At 39.3% G+C, this 21,768-nt stretch overlaps 2 protein-coding genes and 1 non-coding gene across 14 annotated transcripts in view; 2 read left to right on the top strand and 1 right to left on the bottom strand.

The window, feature by feature from the left end:
- Positions 1-992: 992 nt before the first annotated feature.
- ERP29 (endoplasmic reticulum protein 29) lies at positions 993-9,230 on the bottom strand. Its single transcript, XM_010969624.3, has 3 exons — positions 8,950-9,230; positions 3,671-3,809; positions 993-1,812 (listed from the first exon to the last, which is right to left on the bottom strand). The coding sequence occupies exons 1-3, from the start codon at positions 9,091-9,093 to the stop codon at positions 1,310-1,312; spliced, it is 786 nt and encodes a 261-aa protein (XP_010967926.1). The 5' UTR covers positions 9,094-9,230; the 3' UTR covers positions 993-1,309.
- Positions 9,231-9,404: 174 nt separating this feature from the next.
- TMEM116 (transmembrane protein 116) overlaps positions 9,405-21,768 on the top strand; it is an 85,311-nt gene continuing 72,947 nt past the window's right edge. For 2 of the 12 annotated variants that reach the window (XM_010969627.3, XM_010969625.3), the window contains exons 1-3: positions 16,700-16,854; positions 17,425-17,471; positions 18,410-18,473. In XM_010969627.3, coding sequence (XP_010967929.1) covers positions 16,807-16,854; positions 17,425-17,471; positions 18,410-18,473 — 159 coding nt within the window. In that variant the 5' untranslated portion in view covers positions 16,700-16,806. Of the gene's footprint in view, positions 9,575-16,649; positions 16,855-17,424; positions 17,472-18,409; positions 18,474-21,768 lie in introns of those variants that run through there. The other 10 variants (XM_045506339.2, XM_010969628.3, XM_010969629.3 and 7 more) reach the window with 10 other exon arrangements.
- LOC123612727 (U6 spliceosomal RNA) lies at positions 18,015-18,122 on the top strand. The gene has a single exon (XR_006720020.1). It is a non-coding gene; the product is annotated as a U6 spliceosomal RNA (small nuclear RNA).

The following is a 21,768-nucleotide window of genomic DNA, read 5'->3' as shown; positions in this document are numbered from 1 at the left end:
ACTAGAAGAGCTAAAGCAAGTTTACTAGTGAGAAGCATCCAAAAAGATCTTCCAGATTTTTCAGTTAGAATTGAAATGAGTAGGGGAAATACTGAAATTATTGGGCCTATTATACATAATAGTTACCCACTTGTCAAATGTTGAGTTATCTATGCTGGTTATGGGCAGGTGTTTAGGTCTGAACATCTTTTATCTAGTTGGTTTGAACTGTTAGCCTAAGGTGCCACAATTTTTTTGTTGTTCCATCCAATTCAATACATGGATTTTCCTGCATTTTTTGTTTCCGGTGATTTTAACTGCCCAATCTGGCTGAAGCAGAGCAATGTTAACAATTTAAGATTTTATTTGCCAACTCTGCTCAAATTTCTTTGTGTGGGTGTAATTAAACATGTTTTGGGAGCTGCAATTTGGTATTTTCAAATGGTTAAATAAGAAAGTGTGGATGTTACTGTGAAGCCTACCATTACAGGTAATTGTTCACTCTTAAGAGATCTGAAAGTCAGGACAGTGCTCTCCCTGCTCTGCTTTTTTAGTAGATGGTACTTACTGAGTAAATGACAATGACAAAGTGACTTAGATGGACAACAATCCCTTTTCAAAAAAACTTTCAAATTGGAAACCTCTTTAAAAAATCCAACTCTTGAAGAAAAAACCTATGAGATTATATTGGTAAAAGTAAGAATTTGCTGTATTTATCTCATGGAGTATGGAAAATAACTATCCTGAGGTTAATTAATGTTGCAATTCAATTTTAAGGTCCAGAAAATGGACAATGCATTTTACTACCCACAGTCAGTCCACTTGAATCTGAACACTAGTGGAAAGTAACAAAAGTAGGCCTTGAGCTGGGACTAGTTTCCACAGTGTTACCAGGAGTCTGTTACCCTGGTAGAATGGAGTCTATACCACCTTAGATTAAAAAATAAATTCAAAGGAGAAAGCAGGTCATAACCCAAAGTATAATTTGTAAAGGAAAACTGAATGGCTTCAGGTCCACTTAACCAAAACACAGAAACTTTAATTGGGTCAGAATTATACCTGTCAAGAACCTGGGCAGTACACTCTTCTTTACAGCACCAATTCCTTCTGAGGGGGGAGTTCTCAAGCCATCTGAGCAAGTGTTCCAGCTATACCTGTTGCAGAGGTGTCCCAAGTATGGTCACATCAGCATCTATATCTGGGCATACTCAGATTTCTGGCTTAGTGCCACTTTTCCTGTCACTCCCTTATATCCCAGGAGGGTCTCACAGCCAGCAGGTAACTTACTCCCCACCCCCACCCCTACCCTGGAAAACCCTGGAGTGCCTTTTTACAGCTCCTCCTTCTCAGCCCCCTTCTTCTGGAAGGCAGTCAAGATATTTAAGCTTTTCTGGAGCTCTTCCTTCTTCCCGTCGCTCATCTTGTTCTTCTCAATCAGCTTGGTGATCCGGGTCATCTCTAATGCTGGGAAGTCCTCACCTTGGTCTAAGATCTTTCCCATGATCTTAAGGTATTGCTCGGCCCACTTCTTCTCAGTCTCCTTCACACTAGTGAGGTTGTCCTGCCCCCGCTTCAAGAGGGCCTGGCGGGCCTCCATGCCAGAGGCCTTGATGAACTCCCCCGCAAGGCTGTCATATGCAGGTAGGCAACCAGGCATACCTAGGTAGACCCCATGTCCTTTTAGCCAGCGCTGGATGGCTCCAACCTTAACTGCCCCACTGTACAGGATTGGGTTCTCAAAGTCCCCATCCTGGAAGAGGTAGAAGACGGGATAGTTCTCCTTGTCCAGCTTGTATTTCTCACTCAGCTCCATATTCAGCTTGTCACCGTAATCTATGAACAGAAACCAGAAATGAGGAGCAAGACCATGAGGAAGGCGGGGCAGGAGATTGCTATGAGACCTATCAGAGCTGAGGGGAAGAAGAATCTTCCTGGCTGTCTGAATTCCTCCTCTGCTACTTTCTAGCCGTGTGGCGTTAGTCAAGTCATTTAACCTCTGAACTTCATTTTCCTCATGTGAGAAAGGGGAATTCTGAATATTTATTGCATGCCTGCTATGTGCCAGGGACTGTGCTAAGTGCTGGGGCTTAGCTGTGATTGAGAGTATTAAGCAATCTGACCTCAAGGGGCTTATACTCTTCGAAGGGTGAGGAGAGAAAATAATAAGCAAACAAATGAATGTAAGGGATTAGTGCCCTGATGAAAATAAAACAGGGTGGTAAGACACAGTGACTGGGTAAGACTGCCCACTTCGGATGGTCATGGAAGGCCTCTCTGTGAAGATGACATGAGCTGAGGGACCTGAATTTGAAGCCAGGCAAGTGAAGATGTGCAAAGTTTGTCTCAGGCAGGAAGGATAGCAAGAGCAAAGAGCTCTGAGGCAGGAATGAGCCGGGTTGTATTTAAGGATTACAATGTGTGGTCTGGCTGGAGCTTAGTGAACACATGGTAAGTAACAAATGTCGTTCCTATACAAGGGCTGTTGGGATGACCCAGTGAGGGGAAATGTGCACTCAACCTGGCAGAGTTAAGTGCTTAATACGTGGTAGCTGTTAGTATTTACTATGTCCTTCCCAACAGGCAGCAACAGCCCAAGGGCTGATACTGACAACTGGTTTCTTACACCTGGCCAAGAAGAAATGGCCAAAACCACTTATGACTGGGTAGTAGTATAGGAAGTGTGGGGTTCCAATCCCAGTTCTGTTACTTTAAACTCTGTAATCTTGAGCAAGTTACTCTAAGCATCCGTTTCTTCATTTGGGGGTCACAGAATTTCCTTCACAGAGTTGTCACAAGGATGACATACATGTAAAACACTTAGCACAGTGGTCTGGCACATAGTAAACATTTGAGAAATGCCAGTTATTATTATTATAGCCCCCAAAGAAGTGGACTCACAATTGAGTCAGAACTGATCAACTGCCCTGGAGGAGGGTGACAGCTATCTTCTACCCAGGGCTAGACTCAGGAGCGTACTAGGGAACTGAGGCATCTCAGCTGGGAGGAAGCTGAGAGGGAAGAACCTACCTCATATAGGAACACACACTTAGGTGTTCTGAATAACCGTGTTTCTGCCCCACTGTCTTAGACAAGTCTTTTATGCCCCCTGAGCTTCAGTTTTCCTCAAGTATGAAATGGAGATAATGCATGTGGTTCCTCAGACAGGGTTCAGGTGAAGATAAAAAATGCAACAATTATGTATATCTTTATAGACTCAAAAACCACTAAATGTTGGCAACTGTATATTAAAGTTGTCAAGATCATTGAGAGCTGCCCTTGGTTTAATGGCAGCTCTGGTGGATTTGGGCTAAAGCCCAAACCTAACAGTTTTGGTACAAAAGGGCTGAAATGAAGATGGAAGAACTGACTGCACCCCCTCTGACCACAGTTCCCTGCAAGGAGAGCTCTAAGTTCTAACAGTAAGTTTGATGTCAGTGTGGGTTGGAGGGTGAAAGATGGTGAATTCCCTTCCCTCAGGCACTTGCAAGACCAAGCTGAGGTTCTGTGGTCACTGAATTTGTTCAAGCTAAGCTTCCTATGGGTACCAGATTCCTTGAGAGGACATGACCCCATTTACACTCCTGTGTGTGGCTCAGACAGAAAGGCACTAGGTATCCCCACTACAAGTAGGGAAATAATTCCTAATTTCCTCCCTCTCTGCCCTCCCCAGTTGTCCTGGATTTGTTCATACCTGAGATCCCCACCTCTGCCACCAAGAGATCATCACTGGAAGCCGAGTTTTCAGCCAGACGCTTGAACTCATCCTGCTTCTCACCGTAGGGGTACTGGGTGTCGAACTTCACCAAGACGAACTTGCTTTTGGGAATAACCTGAGGGCGTATAGAGCTGAGCAAGTTGGGGTTTCAGGGGCCTCTGGAGCTAATTCTCTTTCCCAAGGGACCCTTGTTTAAGAAACAGAGTGGAAACCAGGCCCACAAGGGAGACAAGCTCTTATACATGAATATTCATTCATTTACCCATAGATTCATTTAACAATTTTGTGGTGCCTGCTATGTCCTTGGTACCCCACCAGGTCCTTGCTCACATGAATCAAACTGTATGGAATAAACAAAACTCTAGATGTATTAAGGCCTTTTCCTCCAGTGGCCCTTTTGGTAGGACTAAGGAGACACTACACACTATGCTGGCCCCTGTCATGCCCATCATCCCAGGGGGCCTTTCTCTAGCAATGAACTAGAAATCTGACCAAAACCAATCAACCAACCAACTATAAAGGAGTTAGCACCACAGAGGACACTTTGGCTAGGGAACCAAGAGTTTGAACTCTGCAATTTCAGGGCTCACAGGAAGTTGCTGAGAAGCCAGGCTTGGGACAATGTCCTCTCCCTAAACCACAGTTCCCTTTAGTTAGATCTCTAGGTCCTAAACTGTCAGGGTCAAGACAATTCAGTGGGATTTAGTACACTAACCATGCTGTGCAACCATCACAAATATCTAGTTCCAGAACATTTTCATGACCTGAAAAGGAACCACGCACGTATCCATTAAGCAGTCATTCCCCAGGTCTCCTTCCCCTCAGCCCCTGGCAACCACTAATCTGCTGTCTATCTGTATGGATTTGTCTACTCTGATAGACTTATACAATATGTGACCTTTTGTGTCTGACCTCTTTCACTTAGCATAATGTTTTTGAGATTTACTCATGTTGTAGCAGGCATCAGTAATTCACTCTTTTTTATGGCCAAAGAAATATTCCATTGTATGGATATATCATATTTTGTTTAGCCATTCATCAGTTGATGGGCATTTGGGTTGTTCCCACCTTTTGGTTAGTTGTGAATAGTGCTGTTATGAACATCTGTGTACAAGTTTTTCTTTGAACACCTGTTTTCATCTCTTTTGGGAACATACCTAAGAGTGGAAATGCACGGTCATACAGCAATTCTATGTTTAACTTATTCAAGAATTCCAAGGGCTTCATTTTGATGGTTTCTCCCAATGTACAGATTATTAAAATTATTAGATAAACTGCTTCTGGTCACTAGCACTGCCTCCCCTGCTTCTACAATTTTTTATTTTTCTTTCTTTTTATTTTTGTACATATATATTTATTAAAGTATAGTCAGTTTACAATGTTGTGTCAATTTCTGGTGTACAATTTGGAGGGGGTAATTAGATTTATTTATTATTGTTATTTTTTTATTTAACTGACGTGCTAAGGATCAAACCCATGACCTCGTGCATGCTAGGCATGTGCTCTACCACTGAGGTATATACCCTCCCCTATTTTTCTAATCAAAGTCATTACTGCCAGTTAGTTTTTCATTATAGGCAATCACTGTCATAATTAAGTCAAGCTGACGTTATTCCAGCTTTTGATATTCCTTGTTCCTTATTGTGTGTTGATGTCCATTTGATTTTGGGTTTTAAAAAATATTTAACAGTGTCTAGGGACACAAGGGAAGAAAAAGGGACCAGAATAGGTAATCTTTAAGTGGTCACTGACCCCAAAAAGTCTGAGCTCTGTAGGCCTAAAAAGCAGGGAAGACTTAAAAATATAAATCAGATCACATCCCTCTGGCCCATATGGCCTTATTTCAGTTCAACACAAAATCTTATTCCCACTTAGGGCTTTTTCATTTGCTGTCTCTGCTGGGTGGAGTGCCCTTCCCCTAGTTCTGTCCATGGTTGTCTTTTTATCATTCAAAGCTCAGTTCGAATATTCCCTTCTAATGGAGAGGCCTCTTCCACTCAAACCATCTCATACTGCCTCGTTTCCATCCTACTCTATCATGCTACCCTGTGCTACCTTCTTCACTGCATTAATCACTTTCTGAAATTCTTATTTGCTTGTTGTCAGTCCTCTCCACTAGAATATACACTTGTGAGAATAAGGACCTTGTCTGACCTGTTTTCTGCTCGTGCCCAATAGTGCCTGGCACACGGCAGATGCTCTGAAAGTATCTGATAAATGAAAAAAAAACTAGAGCAGGCTTTGGTAGCAGGTGCTACATGTCCTGGGGAAAAATTTTTTTAAAAAGCATAATACAGAATAACCTACCTTCAAGGGGCCTACATTTATATTATGGAATAACATTAATAACCATACAGTGGTCTAACACTGAAATAGAATTGAGAGACCTTCATCTTTTACCTTCACCTTTCTAAGGCATCAGCAAAATGGTTTTGAATGGCAAACATCTGCACAATGAATTTTCTCTTGTTCTTTTACTCAATCTGTACCTCTTAGAAATCTCTATCCTTTCCTCATCCTTGAGGAATCAGCTCCACTATAACCTATATCTAGGCAGTTTACTTCTTCACTGTACAGATGAATTCATTATTCATTTATTCACTGAATAAAAAGGTACTGAGGAACTGTCATGTGCCAGGCACTGTTCTAGGTGAATATGGTAAAGAAAACAGACATGGTCTCTTATTTCTAGTGATGGTAAAGGGAAGAAACAAAAAAAGACATTGGAAATCATAGAAAGGCAAAGCACGAAACAAGGCCTCTGGATATGGTAATACTGCGAAGCTCCTTTTTTGTTCAGTGGAAGAGAGGGAGACTTAGAATGGGACTGGAGAAAACATTTGCTCCTTCATTCAACAAGTTATTGAGCATCTTCTATGTAACAGGTAACCTGGTAGGTTGTGCACATGATCAGTGAACAAGATAGACAAGGTAGTTCTTCATAAGCACATAATGTTCTAATGTGGGAGAAGATACAATCGATAAGAAAAAAAAAATCAGTGATGAGTGCTCTATAGAGAAATCAAATAGGGTAATGTGACTGGCACTTTACGCTGGGGGAGGGGGAAATCTGAGAACGTAACATTTAACCTAAGGCTGAAAGATGAGGAGCAACCAGCTTTTCAGACTGGGAAAAGAATGTTCTAGTTACAAGGAACTGCCAGTGCAAAGGGCCTAAGGCAGTAAGGAGCTCCAAATATCCAAAGGATGCAGGGCACGGCATGAGTGCCCGGAGCAGAGGAGACAAAGAGGAGAATTGGTTAGAAGAGGAGAGGGAAGCAAGGCTCAGATCACGTAGGACTCAGGCTATTGTGTGAATGGACAGAGAGGCTCAAGACTGAAAACAGGGAGACCAGGGAGAAGGCTACTCTAATGCTAGCCCTAGACTAGGGTGGTAGCTGTAAAGATGGAGACACACCAACTGATTAGGAAATACTGCTAACGTTACAGGGCAGAGTTTCCTCTAAGTCACACTTGGTCTGTGATGTTATCCCATTTCCATGTTTGGGTGGTAGGGGTTGTCAGGTTGCCAATAAAGACCCCCAAAGCATAGTGTGCTATGCCTGACAACCAACCAGCCATACCTACACTCTTAAATTCCCCAAACTTTTACTACTCAACCATAAAAACCAACAACATAAAGCCATGTGCAGCAACATGGCTGCTCCTGGAGAATGTCTTTCTAAGTGAAGTAAGCCAGAAAGAGAAAGAAAAATACCATATGAGATCGCTCATATGTGGAATCTAAAACAAACAAACAAACAGCATAAATACAGAACAGAAATAGACTCATAGACATAGAATACAGACTTGTGGTTGCCAAGGGGGTGGGGGGGGTGGGAAGAGAGAGTCTGGGATTTCAAAATTGTAGAATAGATAAACAAGATTATACTGTATAGCACAGGGAAATATATACAAGATAACAAGATAACTCACAAATCTAAGTATCGGAATACTGATCTGAGTTCTGCTGGACTAACTTGTAAATCTAAGTTAATTAGTGTTGGTTTGCTGTTCATGGTTTTTTGCTAGCCAGCTGGATTTTCAAAGATATATAATCTGGCTTTGGAATGTTGGTTTGTTGCCTCCCTGTCTCCACTTTTGTGATAATGATGCTGCTAAAGCTGTTCCATGCCTATTGGCCGAATATCCCAAGCTTGTACTTTACCCTATAAAACCTCACGCACACGTCTTGGAGGTGCTCAGAGCTTCAGAGCAGAAGCCCCTCTGAGCCCGCCGGCATAATACATCTGAGTACTCCAGCCCTCCGAGTGGTGCTTGTTTCTTGGCTAGCCCGTCATTTCCGTAACACATGTATAATTGAAAAATTGTGCTCTACACTGGAATTTGAAACAACATTGTAAAATGATTATAAATCAATAAAAAATGTTAAAAAAAAATTTCCCAAACTTTGCCTTGAGGGAGCCACAGATGCCAACTTCACGACAAGGAACCCTTTTGAAAATAGGAAGAGTTCAACCACTTGAGACAGATTTAGAGCTCCAATTCTTGATTTCACTTCCCAGTAATGGGTACAAATTAAACAATGAAATGACTGGCTCTCTCTCAACACTTGACTTGCTCGTCTCATAGGCAAAGTTAAAAAGGTGCCAGTGGGTAAAGACACGTGCAAGATTAGGGAGTTGGAGCTGCATCCAGCCTTCAACATTTACCCACTCAAAGGTAGGGACGAATCCTGCCATATCTCGATCCAATTTTAATTGTCACCAGGCCCAAGACATTCACTAAAGGGAGGGTGAAGGGAAGCTTATTCTTAACGCTTGCACTTTTTAAGGAGACGCAAAATATCTGGACAGTGGCTGAAATCCACGCCAAGGGAAGAGGGGCGCTGAAACGCCTGCTAACAAGCCGGGTTTCCACTCCCGCCCCACCTTCCGGGTCTCCTACTTGGAACTCGAGGATTGGATCTCGCCCGGCACCGCCCTCTTCCCGTAGGTGACGCGAAGGGTTACCCGGCTCCCTCGGCTGCCTCTCTGCAGTTCTTTTGCTAAAGAGGAAGCAAGTACAAATACTGCAAAGGCAAGGGAGCGCGAGGACCCTGGATCACGAACACTCCATGGTCATGAAATGACCTCGGCCCAGAGTCCACCAGCCCTACAGGATGGTGGGAAGTCCTGGGACCGTCGCTACAGACCACCTCCTGCCAGCTCTCGGTCCCCAGCGTCCCCGACGGGCGCGCGCTCCCCTGGGCCCTCTGGCCGCACCTGCGCGCGATGTCCCCCCCACACCATTACCTTGTAGAAAGTGATTGTATCCAGGGGAAGGGCGCCCTTGGTGTGCAGGCCGCTGCCGCCTTGCGGAGCGGAGAGCAGTAGGAGGAACAGGAGAAGGGGAAACAGTGGGGAGAGAGAAGCAGCGCGGGACATGGCGGCAGCCATAACGCCGGATTCAGGCAGTAAGAGCTGGGAAAGCTGTAGTGGAGAAAGCGCGGAGTCGGGAGTCACGTGGCTAGGAGGGCCGACTCGGGTGCGCGCACGTGTACAGCCCTGCAGGCTCACGCCGGATTAGGGTGAGAGGGAGGGGCCACGTGAGGGGCGGGGAAATGGAGCTGTCGCGCGTGCGCACTCGGCGAAGCTCTTGCAGGCCTAGGGTGAGAAGGCGGGGACGCGTGGCGGGAGGGGGCTGCTGGGGGAGGAGGAGATGGAGGAGACTACCGCGCACGCGCACTGAGCGAGGCTTGCCCGCCGGCCCGCCCCTTTCCCGTCCTCCTCCGCGTGAGGAGCGGCGCGAAGCGCGTGCTCGGCGTCTTTGCAGGCTTTCGTTCGCTGCCTTTTCTTTTTCGAAGATGAGGAGACCAGTCGTCGTTTCTTCCTGCCTTTGGTTCGTCAGGCAGTCGGTTGGGACCTGCTGCTCCCTTCGGTTAGTCCGTCAGTGAGTCTGACTGTGCTACCACTCCTCACTCGGTTGGCCCAGTATTACCCTCAGTCAGTCATACTCCGCCCCCTTCCCTAGCCAGGACCCGAGTTGGTCAGTAAGACTCGGCTTTTCGTCAACATGGCAGTCGGGGTCGTCCTGCCCCCGCCCATTCCGATATGAGGCCTACTCAGTGGTGAGTGCCTCACCGGGGAGACGCCAGGCTCCTATAAAAACCGGCTTGCCAGAAGGCGGAGTACCCGTCTAGCTATGTCCTAGGCTACCTGAAGTTTTTTTGTCTTTGTTTTTGGTTTTTTTTTTTAAGTCTTAGTAATTTTAGTCAACAGGTGTTTGTTGAGGGTATGGTTTTCCCTGCGGGAATACAGAATCGAGATGAACGAGACAAGGCTCTGTACCCACGAAGCACGATGGTGGGGGAGGAGGAGACGTAGGAACAGTGATATAACCATTACAGTGGAATTGGTAGGAAATAAGAATATATTACAGCCTCTTGAAAGCACAAATGGAGAGTCAGTCATTCCTGCTCTGGAATGTTGGGGAAAGTTATAGACAGGAGATGACTTGAATGGGATCTTGAAGAGGAGGCATTTACAAGGCAAACACCAAGGGAAATTTCTAGCTGGGGGAGAAAGCATGGTGAATCTGTGAGGGTAAACTGGGGCACGTTGTAAAGGGTGTCTTCAAGCTGAAGGGTTTGGAGCCACCAGAGGTTTTAACCAGGAAAATGATATTAGATTTGCTGTCACTCAAGAATAAACGGGATGGATTGGAAGGGAGAATGCTGAAATTAGGGAGGTTGATTGCAGTAGTCTAGGTAGGAGGGGTTAAGGGCCTGTAATATGACCTAATAGTAGAGATTAAGAGGTAAGGATGGAGTTGAGAAACTTTCATAGGGTAGAATTCACAAGTCTTGATGAACAAGTGGTTGTGAGGGTAAGAGAATAAATGATATAGTGCATTTTAAGGGGCTTAGCACCAAATTAGCCACTACATGTGTCAGATAAATGTGTGTGTGTGTATAAAATCATCAATGATAACAGGATCCAGAAAACGTATATATGTATGTATATGCATGGCTAGGACATTGTACTGTACACCAAAAATTGTAACTGTACTTCAATAAAAAATAAAGTTTGTAAAAAAAATAATAAAAGTTTAATTAAACTGAAAAAAAAAAAGAGAACAGGATCTAATCTTGAGCAGCCAGTTTGGATAGAAATTTTGAGAGAGAGTCTAATATATGTGTGTGTGTTGGAGAGGGTCAGAAAAATTTATTTTGAGTTTGCCCTAATGAAGTATTAAAATTTTATTTACTTGTGACTCATTTTAGAGCGGCACAAACAAATGATAGAAGTTAAGAGGAGTGGAACTATCCTGTGAACTAGGATAGTTAAAGAAGGCTTCATGTAGGAGGTGGATATGGAATTAAGCTTTGGAAGGAAGAACATTTTAGGTGGAGAACAAGAGAAACGGGCAGAAATGGAAATGAGTATGATGTTTTGGGGGATGACTGGCTTGGCTTGAGGAAGTTCTCAGAACTGTAGGTAGTAAGACCGTTTTAAGCTCAGGTAGGGGAGAATCTTGAAAATCAAACTAAGAAATTTCCATTTTGTCCTGTAGTCAGTAAGGAGCTGTTACCCACTTCTGAGTATATAAATGCTTTAAATTAGAATGATTGATTGGAAGTGACTTTCTAGTCATGACTAGACTAGTTCAGAAGTAGGTTTTGAAAAAAGTGAAGGAAGTGGATTGGTTGGAGAGGGAAGGGAAATATTGGTACTTTGCCATGAATTGCAAAAGTACAGTAATTGTTTCAGTGCTTCCTTTTAATAGTGCCCTGGTCCCAGTCAGTTCCCTCATGATGTAATTAGGTTCTTGGCTTCAGGACCTTGACAACAGTCCACATACGTAAGCCAAGTATAACCCTCCATATTTAGGAAGTCAAAATCCCACAATTGATCTGTTGTAGAAAATCAAAAGGCTCACGCTGAGTATTGTATGGCAGAAGGGAGGAAGAAGCATCAAGTCATGTTACTTGAGTGTGCACATGACTTAGTGTACCGCTGGAGTAAGGAGGAAGGAAAATGGCATGGTCTGCCAGAACAACTAATATATAAATTCTCCCATCTTTTTTCTAACATCAGCAAGCCAGTGAGCCCCCAGGCTTACAGACATCTTTGCTATTTCTCATATTCACAAGGCACGTTCCTGCCTCAGAGCCTTTCTACTGGCTTTCTCCTAGAACACTTTTCTTCAAGATATTCATATGGCTGGCTCCTTCATTTCCCTCAGGTCTTTGCTCAAATGTCAGTATCCTAAGATCTACCCTGACCATCCTTAAAATAAAATTGCTCCTCCCTGATGCTTCCCTGCTTTCCAGCTCCCCTTTCTCTGTCATTTTTCCTCCATAGCATTCTTTAACTTAACATACTGTATAATTTGCCTTTTTTTCCTTACTGTTTCTTATGAGGGAAGGGTTTGTTTTTGTTTTTCTGTTTGGTTCACTGTTACAGCCCCAGAACCTAGAATGGTAGCTGGCACATGGTATATGCTCAGTAAATATATGTGCAGTGAATACATGAATCATGTCAGTGACAGAGGAATATTATGTGGCTGTCTCTCAAAATTCCATTGGTCCTTTCTGCATTCTCTTCTTAGATCACATATTGTTCTTTGGAGCTATCCTATCCCTTAGAGCTAATTGTTTTTCCCCTGCAAGGTTTTGTTGATGTTAACACTAGTTCTTTTGACATAGATGTCTCAATGAATACTTAAAGCAGATTTCATGTTAAAAAATTATTATAGAAGGAAGATTTACTCCACAGTATGATTTTCTGCAAGCCCCATCCTCCTTTAAGAAGCCTTTCAATATTTAGTAACTATTTACTGAACATTTTTTATATGCCACACAATCTTCTGGGGGCAAGGCTTACACTGTTGAACAAAATAGATATGCTTACTTCAGTCCTAGTGGGGAGACCAACATTAAATACTTATACAAATAAATATCTAATTAGAAATTGTGATAATTTCTAAGAAAGACAAGTTGAGGGCCTATGAAAGAATATGATGGAAGATTAACTTGTATTGGGGTGCATGGAAAACCTCTACAAACAAGCATATTTAAGCTGATATAAGACCTAAAGCATGAATAGGATTCAGCTCTCAAGGAACTTAGACTCAAATGATGAGACAGACATTAAATAATTATATAAATAAATTTAAATTGTAGATTAATATGTATAATGAAGCATTTTAGGAAAATAAAACTATGGGCAAAGGTTCTAGGAGGAAAAAGCTTGAAATGTCCATCATGAGAGAAATTGTTGGGTAAAGTATCTTATGTGGAATATTATACAGCTAACAAAAAGGATTAGAAGAATTTGTATTAAGGTGGAGATATATCCATGAAATAATTGGTGAGAAAAGCAATGTATACAGAAATATATGATACGATTTTAAAAACCTACCACTGTAATAACCCCCATACATGTGTATATGTATTTAGGTATATTTTAATGAGCACAGAGAAAGATGTAGAGAAACATACCAGGCTTTTTGCATTAGTTACAGTGTAGGGGAGGGGAGAGAGGGTAAATTGGACTCTAACAAAAGGAAAAAAAGATTACTATGGAATAATGTTGGGCAAAAAATGTAGGATATAAAATACTAGCTGTAGAATTATTACAAATATGTAAAAATTAAATACCATAAGGATAAAGACTTAGAGTAACAACAATAAATACAACTTGATTTTGATGAGATTGCAGCAAACTTTTAGATTTTATTATTTTAGTCTTCTTACTTTAATATTGTTTTTTCAATAAAGTAACATTAAAAACCTCACAGACATTTTAACATCCAGCGATCAGATCATTTCAGCAGACTAGTTTTTCTTTCTTCTTTTGTCCCACTTTCAATCATGTTATTTTGTCTTATTTTATGTACTGCTGTAAGCTACCTGATGTATTATCTAGGTCAAAGTGGGATGTAAAGAAGTAAATAAAAGTTCTCTCTTACAATGTTTGTTTTACACTTTTCATTCTAAATATTACTGTTTTCAGTAGGAAAGTCAAGATATGTTATTCATTAATCATTATACCATGAATTTCAGCAGTGGGACATTTCCTTACTTTTGTTCCAAACTTCCATTTTTTGGGTAACAGCTTTATTGTGATATAATTTACCTGCCATACAATTAATCCTTTTAAAGTATAAAATTCAGTGGTTTTCAGAATATTCAGAGTGCAACCATCACTGCTAATTTTAGAATATTTTTGTCACTCTAAAAAGAAGCCTGTGCCCATTAGCAGTCACTCCCCATTCCCTCCCAAACTACCTTTCTAGCCCTAGGCAACTATTAATCTACTTTGTCGCTATAAATTTGCCTGTTTTTGACATTTTGTATGAATGGAATCATAAAATATGTTGTCTTTTGTGTCTAGCTTTTTCATTTAGCATGTTTTCAAGGTTTATCCACGTTGTAGCATGTGTCAGTACTTCTTTTAATTGCTGCATAATATTTCACTGTACCAATATAGTACATTTTATTTCTCTGTTCACCAGTTGATGGACATCTGTGTTGTTTCTACTTTTTTTCTATTATGAGTAACACTGTAATGAACATTTGCGTGGACATGTTTTAATCTCGAGTATATACCTAGAAGTAGAACTGGGTTTATACCAAGGAGCTGAGTTATAGGATATGTTTAACCTTTTGTGGAACTGACGAAGTGGCTGCAATATTTTATATCCCCACCAGCTGTGTATGAGGATTCCTATTTCTCCACATCTTCATTCATTGCCGTTGTCTTTTTATTATGGCCATCCTGGTAGGTGTGAAATATCAACTCGTTGTGATTTTAATTTGTATTTCCCTGGTGGCTTATGATGTTGATCATCTTTCCACGTGTTTATTAGTTGTTTGTATAATCTTCGGAAGAAATTTCTAATTTAAAACCTTTGCCCATTTCTAAATTGGGTTGTATTTTTATTACTAACTTGTAGGAGTTCTCTATATAGTCTGTGTACAAATCCCTTATTAGATATATGGTTTACAAATATTTTCTGTTCTATGGGGTTGTCTTTTCACTTTCTTGATGGTATCCTTTGAAGCACTAAAGTTTCTAATTTTTAAGAACAATTTATGTATTTTTTCTCTTGTTGCTTATGATTTGTTGTCATATCTAAGAAGCAATTGCTTAGTAAAAGAACTCTCTTGATGTCACATTATTTTTTTAAATTACCTTTCCCTATTTTCCCATTAACCAGTTCCCTGTTAAAGTACTGTAGGTGTTAAGAGTGAGAACTATGATCAGACTGAGTTGGAATGTTGGTGTTACAATTTGATAATTCTGTAACCATAGGGAAATGACTTCTTTTAAGCCTCAGTTTCTTCATCTGTAAAATAGGAATAATATGACTTCTTACCTCAAAGGTTGTGCTGAGAATTAAAATGCTTACATAGAAAGCACTTGCTAATTGGTAGGTATTCTTACTAGAAATTTTCTTTAAGTACTATTTTTGCTTAACTAAAATACTTTACTAGGTAGGTGTTTTTCTTGACTTTGTATCCACTGCAGTAACTTGCTCATGGTAGAAGTTTAATGAATATCTGTTAACTTAAATTGTTTTGTAATATATGGTAGTAACCCATTACATTAAATGAGAGCTGGGATGTGTTTTAGCTTGCTAAGGAGCTAAGTAAAAAGAGAAGGGGAAGCTGAAAATAAGTATCACCCAGTTCATCATTTGGGCTTAGTTTAGCCCTTGTAGAAAAGGAACATGGGAGGATTATGTTTCCAAAGACATTTCAAAGGGGAACCATGCTAAATATACAGAAGGCAGGGGGTTAATTTAGAGAGAAAAATGGAAAAGTAAATCCCTAAATGTTGATGGGTGGCATAAGACATTTTAGAAGAGATGCCAAAAGAGAAAAGTTCTCCTGTCAAGAGCAGAAGCAGACTGATTTGCTGTGGCTGTTTTCTGAACAATTTGAGATTTGTTCTTAACTGAGACAAGAACCCTTTGTCCCAAACCATTCTCTTATGATTTGGTGAGGCTGTCATTAGTCCCCTCACCCTTATTAGACAGATACATGATTAGAGGCCTCAGAACACTCCCTAAGATCTTATGGTAGGAATTTCTGATCCAGAAATGTACTGGTATTTTAATTTGTTTCCCTCATAATTTAAGCAAAGTGATTAGAGCCTACCTCCACTTAGCAATGTCCTATCTTCTACTCTATGGTATTCTTAATTTCATATGAATAAATGAGTAATATATTTAAGTTACTCAACCCATGCAAATGATATGATTTATGTTATAAATAAATATTTGTAAAATTTATGACATAATGTTTAGATGAAAGGTAAATGTTTACATAAATGAAATGTTCTTCCTTCTGCTTTCTCTTTCCGCCAGTCTTTTTCTAAATTTTAGCAGTTCTTCCAGATAATGTTCAAATGTCAATCAGTGTATATTATTTCTATGTGCAGATTATTTGAGATTTTTGTATTCAAGCTGTTTTTCTCTACTATATTATAAGCTCCTAGAAGTCTGGGTCTGTGTCTTATTTGTCTTTATATTTTCCATAACATAGTTTTACACAAAGTTGATATATAAAGATAAGTATTAAATGAATTGTGTAATTTAGTAATATAATTATATTTCTGGTGAGAATTTCTGGTACAGAATATTTAAGAAGATGTTACTATTAAATAAATGTGAGACATTAATAATCCCTTCTCATATCTTTCCTAGGTATTACTAAAAGCTTATTGAGTGAATATGCAGTCTGTCTTCCCCAACACAGGCTTTTGTCCCTAAATAAGGGCAAGTTTTAAATAGACTTCTTTTATTCCCCATCTTTCTCTCCTTTTTTCTATTCCATTTCTCTCTTACAGCTCTATTTATCTTTTCACGATGACTCATTCTCTCTACTTCTTATTATTCCTACCTCTTGGCCCTTCTTACAATTCCTAATGCTTTTTAGAACTTTGTTTCCTTGTCACCTGCTCTTTCTGTTTTTGTTCTTTTTGCTTGGCTTTCTCCTCCACTTATCGCCACCTTCTCTCCTTGCCCTCAAGGTACAGGGCAGGAGTGGGTAAGGAGGAGCTCAGCTGGGCTAGGGGTGGAGCCACCTGTTCACCGCTTGGAATTCAGAACCTGACGGAGAAGGATCTGGCTGCTTAAATTTAGCCGAGGCTGAAATCCGTATGGCCTTCCTACTGAAGGCTAACACTTTGGAGGGCAATTGGGACTTGGTGAGATTAGGAACTGCCCCTCTCTTCTTTTTTTTTTGCTCTCCCTTTCCTCCTTCCTGTTCTGTATTTTTCACTCACAGTGTCTATCTCCATGCTATTAACTTTTCTTTCCTTTTCCCTGTTGCTTACTATTCAGTTTTTTTCTCTGTCTAGCTCTGTGTCAGTCAACTTTATTTAGTATTTGTTTGTCTTTTCTGTTACCCATTCTTCCTACATATGTTTGCTCTCTCTCAAAATTTAACTTTTTCTACCTCTTCTCCATTTTATTCTTCCCTGTATTAATTTTCTTATCCAACTCTCTTTTTTTCATTCGGTCATTTTCTGTCCACCTCTTTATTCTCTTTATCTTACAGTTTTCCAGAGATGTAGCCGTGAGAAGGGTAAAAAGGCCACCTTGTCTTTCTAGGGGCCTATTCAGCCTTTCTACTCATTCTCAAACTTGTAGTGTGTTTTGATTAGACACTGAAGAAGAGTTTGCACTCTGTACAGATAGTTAATAAACAGTGAAATTAGAGTAAGGTTGGATATTAAATTTAAAAGCTTAATTTTATACTTACTTTCTCTATTTAGCTTTTTACTGCAATACAGTGGATACAATTTGTTATGGCAACTCTGAGGTAAGTTTATTTAATCTCATGTAATGTGACTAAACTAGTATAAGCAAAGCTGGAGAATCTTGAAGTCTTTTTATTTTCCCCTGGGGATTTGCTTTTACTCTTCAGCTAGAGAGAAATACTTTTCTTTACCATGTTGATATTTTCTTTTTTTTTTTAAGTTGAAGTATAGTTAGTTTACGATGTTGTGTCAGTTTCTGATGTATTTCATCTTTCAGTCATACATATATTCCTTTTCATATTCTTTTTCATTATAGGTTACTATAAGATATTGAATATAATTCCCTGTGCTATACAGTAAAAACTTGTTGTTTATCTATTTTATATATGGTAGTTAATATCTGCAAATCTCAAACTCCCAGTTTATCCCTTCCTACCCTCCTTCCCCCTGGTAACCATAGGTTTGTTTTCTATGTCTGTGAGTCTGCATATTGATATTTACTGATTAATAAAATGTAATAACATCAACAGTAATAATAACAAAAAATAGATTGAAGGATAATCTCTAAAAATCAAAGGACATTAATTTGCAAAATCAGTTGCAAAGTACTCACTTTGGCAGCACATATACTAAAAATTGTAATAATACACAGAAGATTAGCATGGCCCCTGCTCAAGGATGATGCAAAAATTTGTGAAGCATTCCATATATTTTTATCATTGTATTTTTTTTTGGTGGGGGGAAGATTACTAGGTCTATTTACTTATTATTAGTTTTGTTTTTTTTTAATGGAGGTACTGGGGATTGAATCCAGGCCCTTGTGCATGCTAAGCCTGCACTCTACCCCTTGAGGTCTACCCTCCCCGCATATATTTTCAAAACATATGTGCAATCTATTTTATATCAATTATATGTCAGTAAAGCTGTAAAAAAAAAATCAGTAGCAAAAAAGAAGGAGCCCCAGTTGTCCTATTTAATGATAGTCTTTTATTTCTGTCAGTGTTATAGGTTCAAGTTCACTTATTGCTTATGCTGTATTCCAGAATATACAGAAATCTCCAGAGGTGAGCAATCTCTTTTTTGTTGGATTTGAACTTTTAGTTACTTAGTCTTTGAAATAAATAAGAGAGGTGTCATCTATAAATGATGGATTAATTCTATGAATTGCTTGTAAATTTGTCATTGTAATACACTGAGATATTTTAGTTACTGCCAATAGATCTCTCTTTTCTTGTAGGTAATTATTTTAACTATTACTTTGAATACTGAGGGATTGACTAAATGTAGATTAGTGGATAAATGTAGATTTTTTTGGTATGCATTAATTATTACAGTTAAGGAAATGGGGTGTTGTTTGAAGCCTATATTCACTCTAACCATGGTAGGGTCCTGACTAGAAGTAAATTTTGTGATGTTGATATCTTGGTAAAATTGCTAGTGGAGCTAGAAATAGCTTAAAGACAGCTATACGGAAGATACTTGTTTTGCTGTTCTGGCCCTCTAGGCAATCACAGTTTAATGGTGAAAATAGAGTAAAAATACACCCTATGTAAAATTGTTCATACCAGAAAGATCTCGTCAAAAACCTTCCTTTTTGCTCTCCTGCCTGAGCAGTGTTCAAAAACAAAAACAACTCTTCCTTTTTTTGACATATAAGTGATAAATAAAGATTGTATATATATTTTAAAACACCCAATCAAAACCAACTAAATAAACCTTCCTGATCAAGAGAGAACTTGGAAAAGTGATGAATTTGCTAAGCTCGATAAAGATTTTAAGAGAAATGTTAACAACTGTTTTTCTAACTAGACCAAATGTTGCAAAATTAAGCAAAATGTAGTTCAGGACATGTATGGGAAAGCTTTTATAATGTGGAAAATGTCATTGGGTTTTATTGGGCCCACTTTAACTCTGTATGTTGGACGCTTACTGTGTTTCAACTGCTTTGAATGTTTTACAAACTTTATTTTATTGATCCTCATCATTCTCCTATGAGAAGGATGGTATCAGCCTCACTTTACAGATGAGGAAATTGAGGCTCAAAGTCATGAAATAACTTGTTCAGGTTATACAGTAAGTAATAAAGCAGAGATTTTCAAAAGTCCAACTCTTAAATACAGCCCCCCTTCAAATTAAACACAGTTTTAAGTATTTATTATATTCTAGGCACATGTGCCCAATGTTTAAAGTACATTTTTCATTTAATCCTTAAAATAATTCTGTGAGGTAGATATTATTAGTCTGATATTATATGTGAGTAAATGGAATCCTAGTGAAGTTGAGAGACTTTCCTAAGGTCTTATAGCTAGTAAATGTTTGAACTAGAATTTGAGTGCAGACTTGTCTTGTTTCAAAGTCTCTCCCCACATACACTTTTAAACCATTGAAATATAATACCTAATGAAAAGAGAATTTTTAATTTCAGAGGTAGAATATGACTATGTAAGTAAAACTAGGAAGTAGAAGTCTTGATACCGTATTGTCATTGCCAGCCAAAGTAATCTTAGGTCATACATCCTCTGATGATTCAGATTTCCCTAACATTTGTTTCCTGAGTGTTTGCTGAAATTTGAGTTCATATGTGATTAAGTTAATGAAGTATGAGCTACATACTGGATGGAGGTACACAGAGATTCTCAGTCTCAGCATTGTTGATCTTTTGGGTTAGATGGTAATTTGTTGTGGGTGGCTGTGCTGCATCTTAGGATGTTTAGCAGACTTTACCCATTAGATGTAGTAGCAACCCACCTTCCTCACGCAGTTATGACAACCAAAAATATCTTCAAATATTGCCAGTTGTCCCCTGAGAGAGGCAAAGTCACTCCTAGTTAAGAACCACTGCTGTAGGGTGACCTATGGCCTGACAGTAAGTTAGAGCCTTATAAGGATGTGGGGTCTAGTTTGGCCTTGGATGTGACCTTTAATTTCTCTGGCTTCAGTCCTCTTACCTTTCACATAACCAGAGCCTAAAGGACTTAATAATCATTAGTTCAGTGGTTCCTGCACATTGTTTTCTTGGCCTAAGGAAGATTCCAATTTTTCCATCTTAAAAATGTCAGCTGTACTCCCTGTTTTCTTTTATTTCTTCATCAAATAGCATATTTAATAGCAAAAACTCATGGAAGGCATAATCCGAAAAAGGCAAAAATTATTAAATTAATGATTATAGTAGATTGGAGAAATCCATGGAAAATCTTTGAGGGAACTAGCTGATTAGACGGTAACTCAGTGAGGCAACTTAAAGAGAAAAGAAAGTGGCCCAGGCCAGCCAGTGTTAAAAAACAAACAAAAAAAAAAACCCAAAAACCCAAAACAACTTGAGGCAGATATACTTGACTGCACTTGTGTGACATGTGACTTCATTTCCTCGTGGAGGGCACTTTTTTTTTAAACTGGAGGTACTGGGGATTGAACCCAGGACCTTCTACATGCTAAGCATGCACTCTGCCACTGAGCTATACCCTCTCCACCTAGGTCACTTTTGATATTTTTTTGTAACTTGATTTCACTTGAATAGAAATATTGGGAAGTAAGGTTTTAAAGAGTATTAACATGAGTTATTTTAGGTCTTTCACTTTACCAGGATACCTGGACCCAGAACCTCCCTAGGGAAAGTCTTTATATACAGTGTGTTCTGCCCTTGCACCTTATTTTGCTCTTGATTTAAATTAGACAAGTGCGAATATATATGTTTTCTTAAAGAGTTTTTGCTTTCATATTAAGGGCCATATCTTAAGCTTTTTCATGTCTTTCATATTACCAAACACTGTGCTTATTATATTTTTCTTAATACATGCTCTGTATCATACTTTTCTTTGTATTACCTTTGATGTATTGTCTTACTGAACATAGAAGGGATGAAATCCTTTTTAATTTCAGTAATAGGTGCTTAGTTAAGTTTTGTTGTTTAATTGATTTTATCTCCTTTTACTAGAACTCATGATTTTTCAGCTATAAGTAAAAGTATATAAACTTCTTTTTATTCTTCATTTCCCTTCCAAAAACTTTAGGTATGTTTTAATGGCCAGCAGCTCCCTATATATAATAAGGCTGTTTCTTGAATCAATGACAATAATTATGTTTTTGCTCACAAAAGTTGCTTAGCTGCCTTTCTGCTCCAGAGTTTTGTATTCAGTTTTAATTTTTTAACCATTAACAGTTACAGACTTGTAGTGGGTCATAGGCCAGTACAGTCTATAAATATGACACCTGGCTGGAACTTTAACAGGCTTACCTGGAGCAAAGGATATATAAGGTTAAAATATATATTTATGGTTAATTATATTTGATATCTAGTAAATACAGTTTTAAATATTATTTCACTTGTTTTTGTTTGTGGTAGCCAAAGCCATGTGACCA

This window comes from Camelus bactrianus, chromosome 32 (assembly GCF_048773025.1).
Source record: "Camelus bactrianus isolate YW-2024 breed Bactrian camel chromosome 32, ASM4877302v1, whole genome shotgun sequence".
Lineage (NCBI taxonomy): Eukaryota > Metazoa > Chordata > Mammalia > Artiodactyla > Camelidae > Camelus > Camelus bactrianus.
Note: the sequence above shows the minus strand (reverse complement) of the source record. Positions and strands in the feature narration are given on the sequence as shown.

What these genes read in the sequence shown, in the direction of transcription:
- ERP29 (XM_010969624.3), bottom strand. Translation starts at nt 9,093, where the DNA reads ATGGCTGCCGCCATGTCCCGCGCTGCTTCTCTCTCCCCACTGTTTCCC. An exon ending in ATACAATCACTTTCTACAAG is followed by an intron (nt 3,810 to 8,949) that starts GTAATGGTGTGG and finishes ATACGCCCTCAG; the next exon opens with GTTATTCCCAAAAGCAAGTT. An exon ending in GGCAGAGGTGGGGATCTCAG is followed by an intron (nt 1,813 to 3,670) that starts GTATGAACAAAT and finishes TTCTGTTCATAG; the next exon opens with ATTACGGTGACAAGCTGAAT.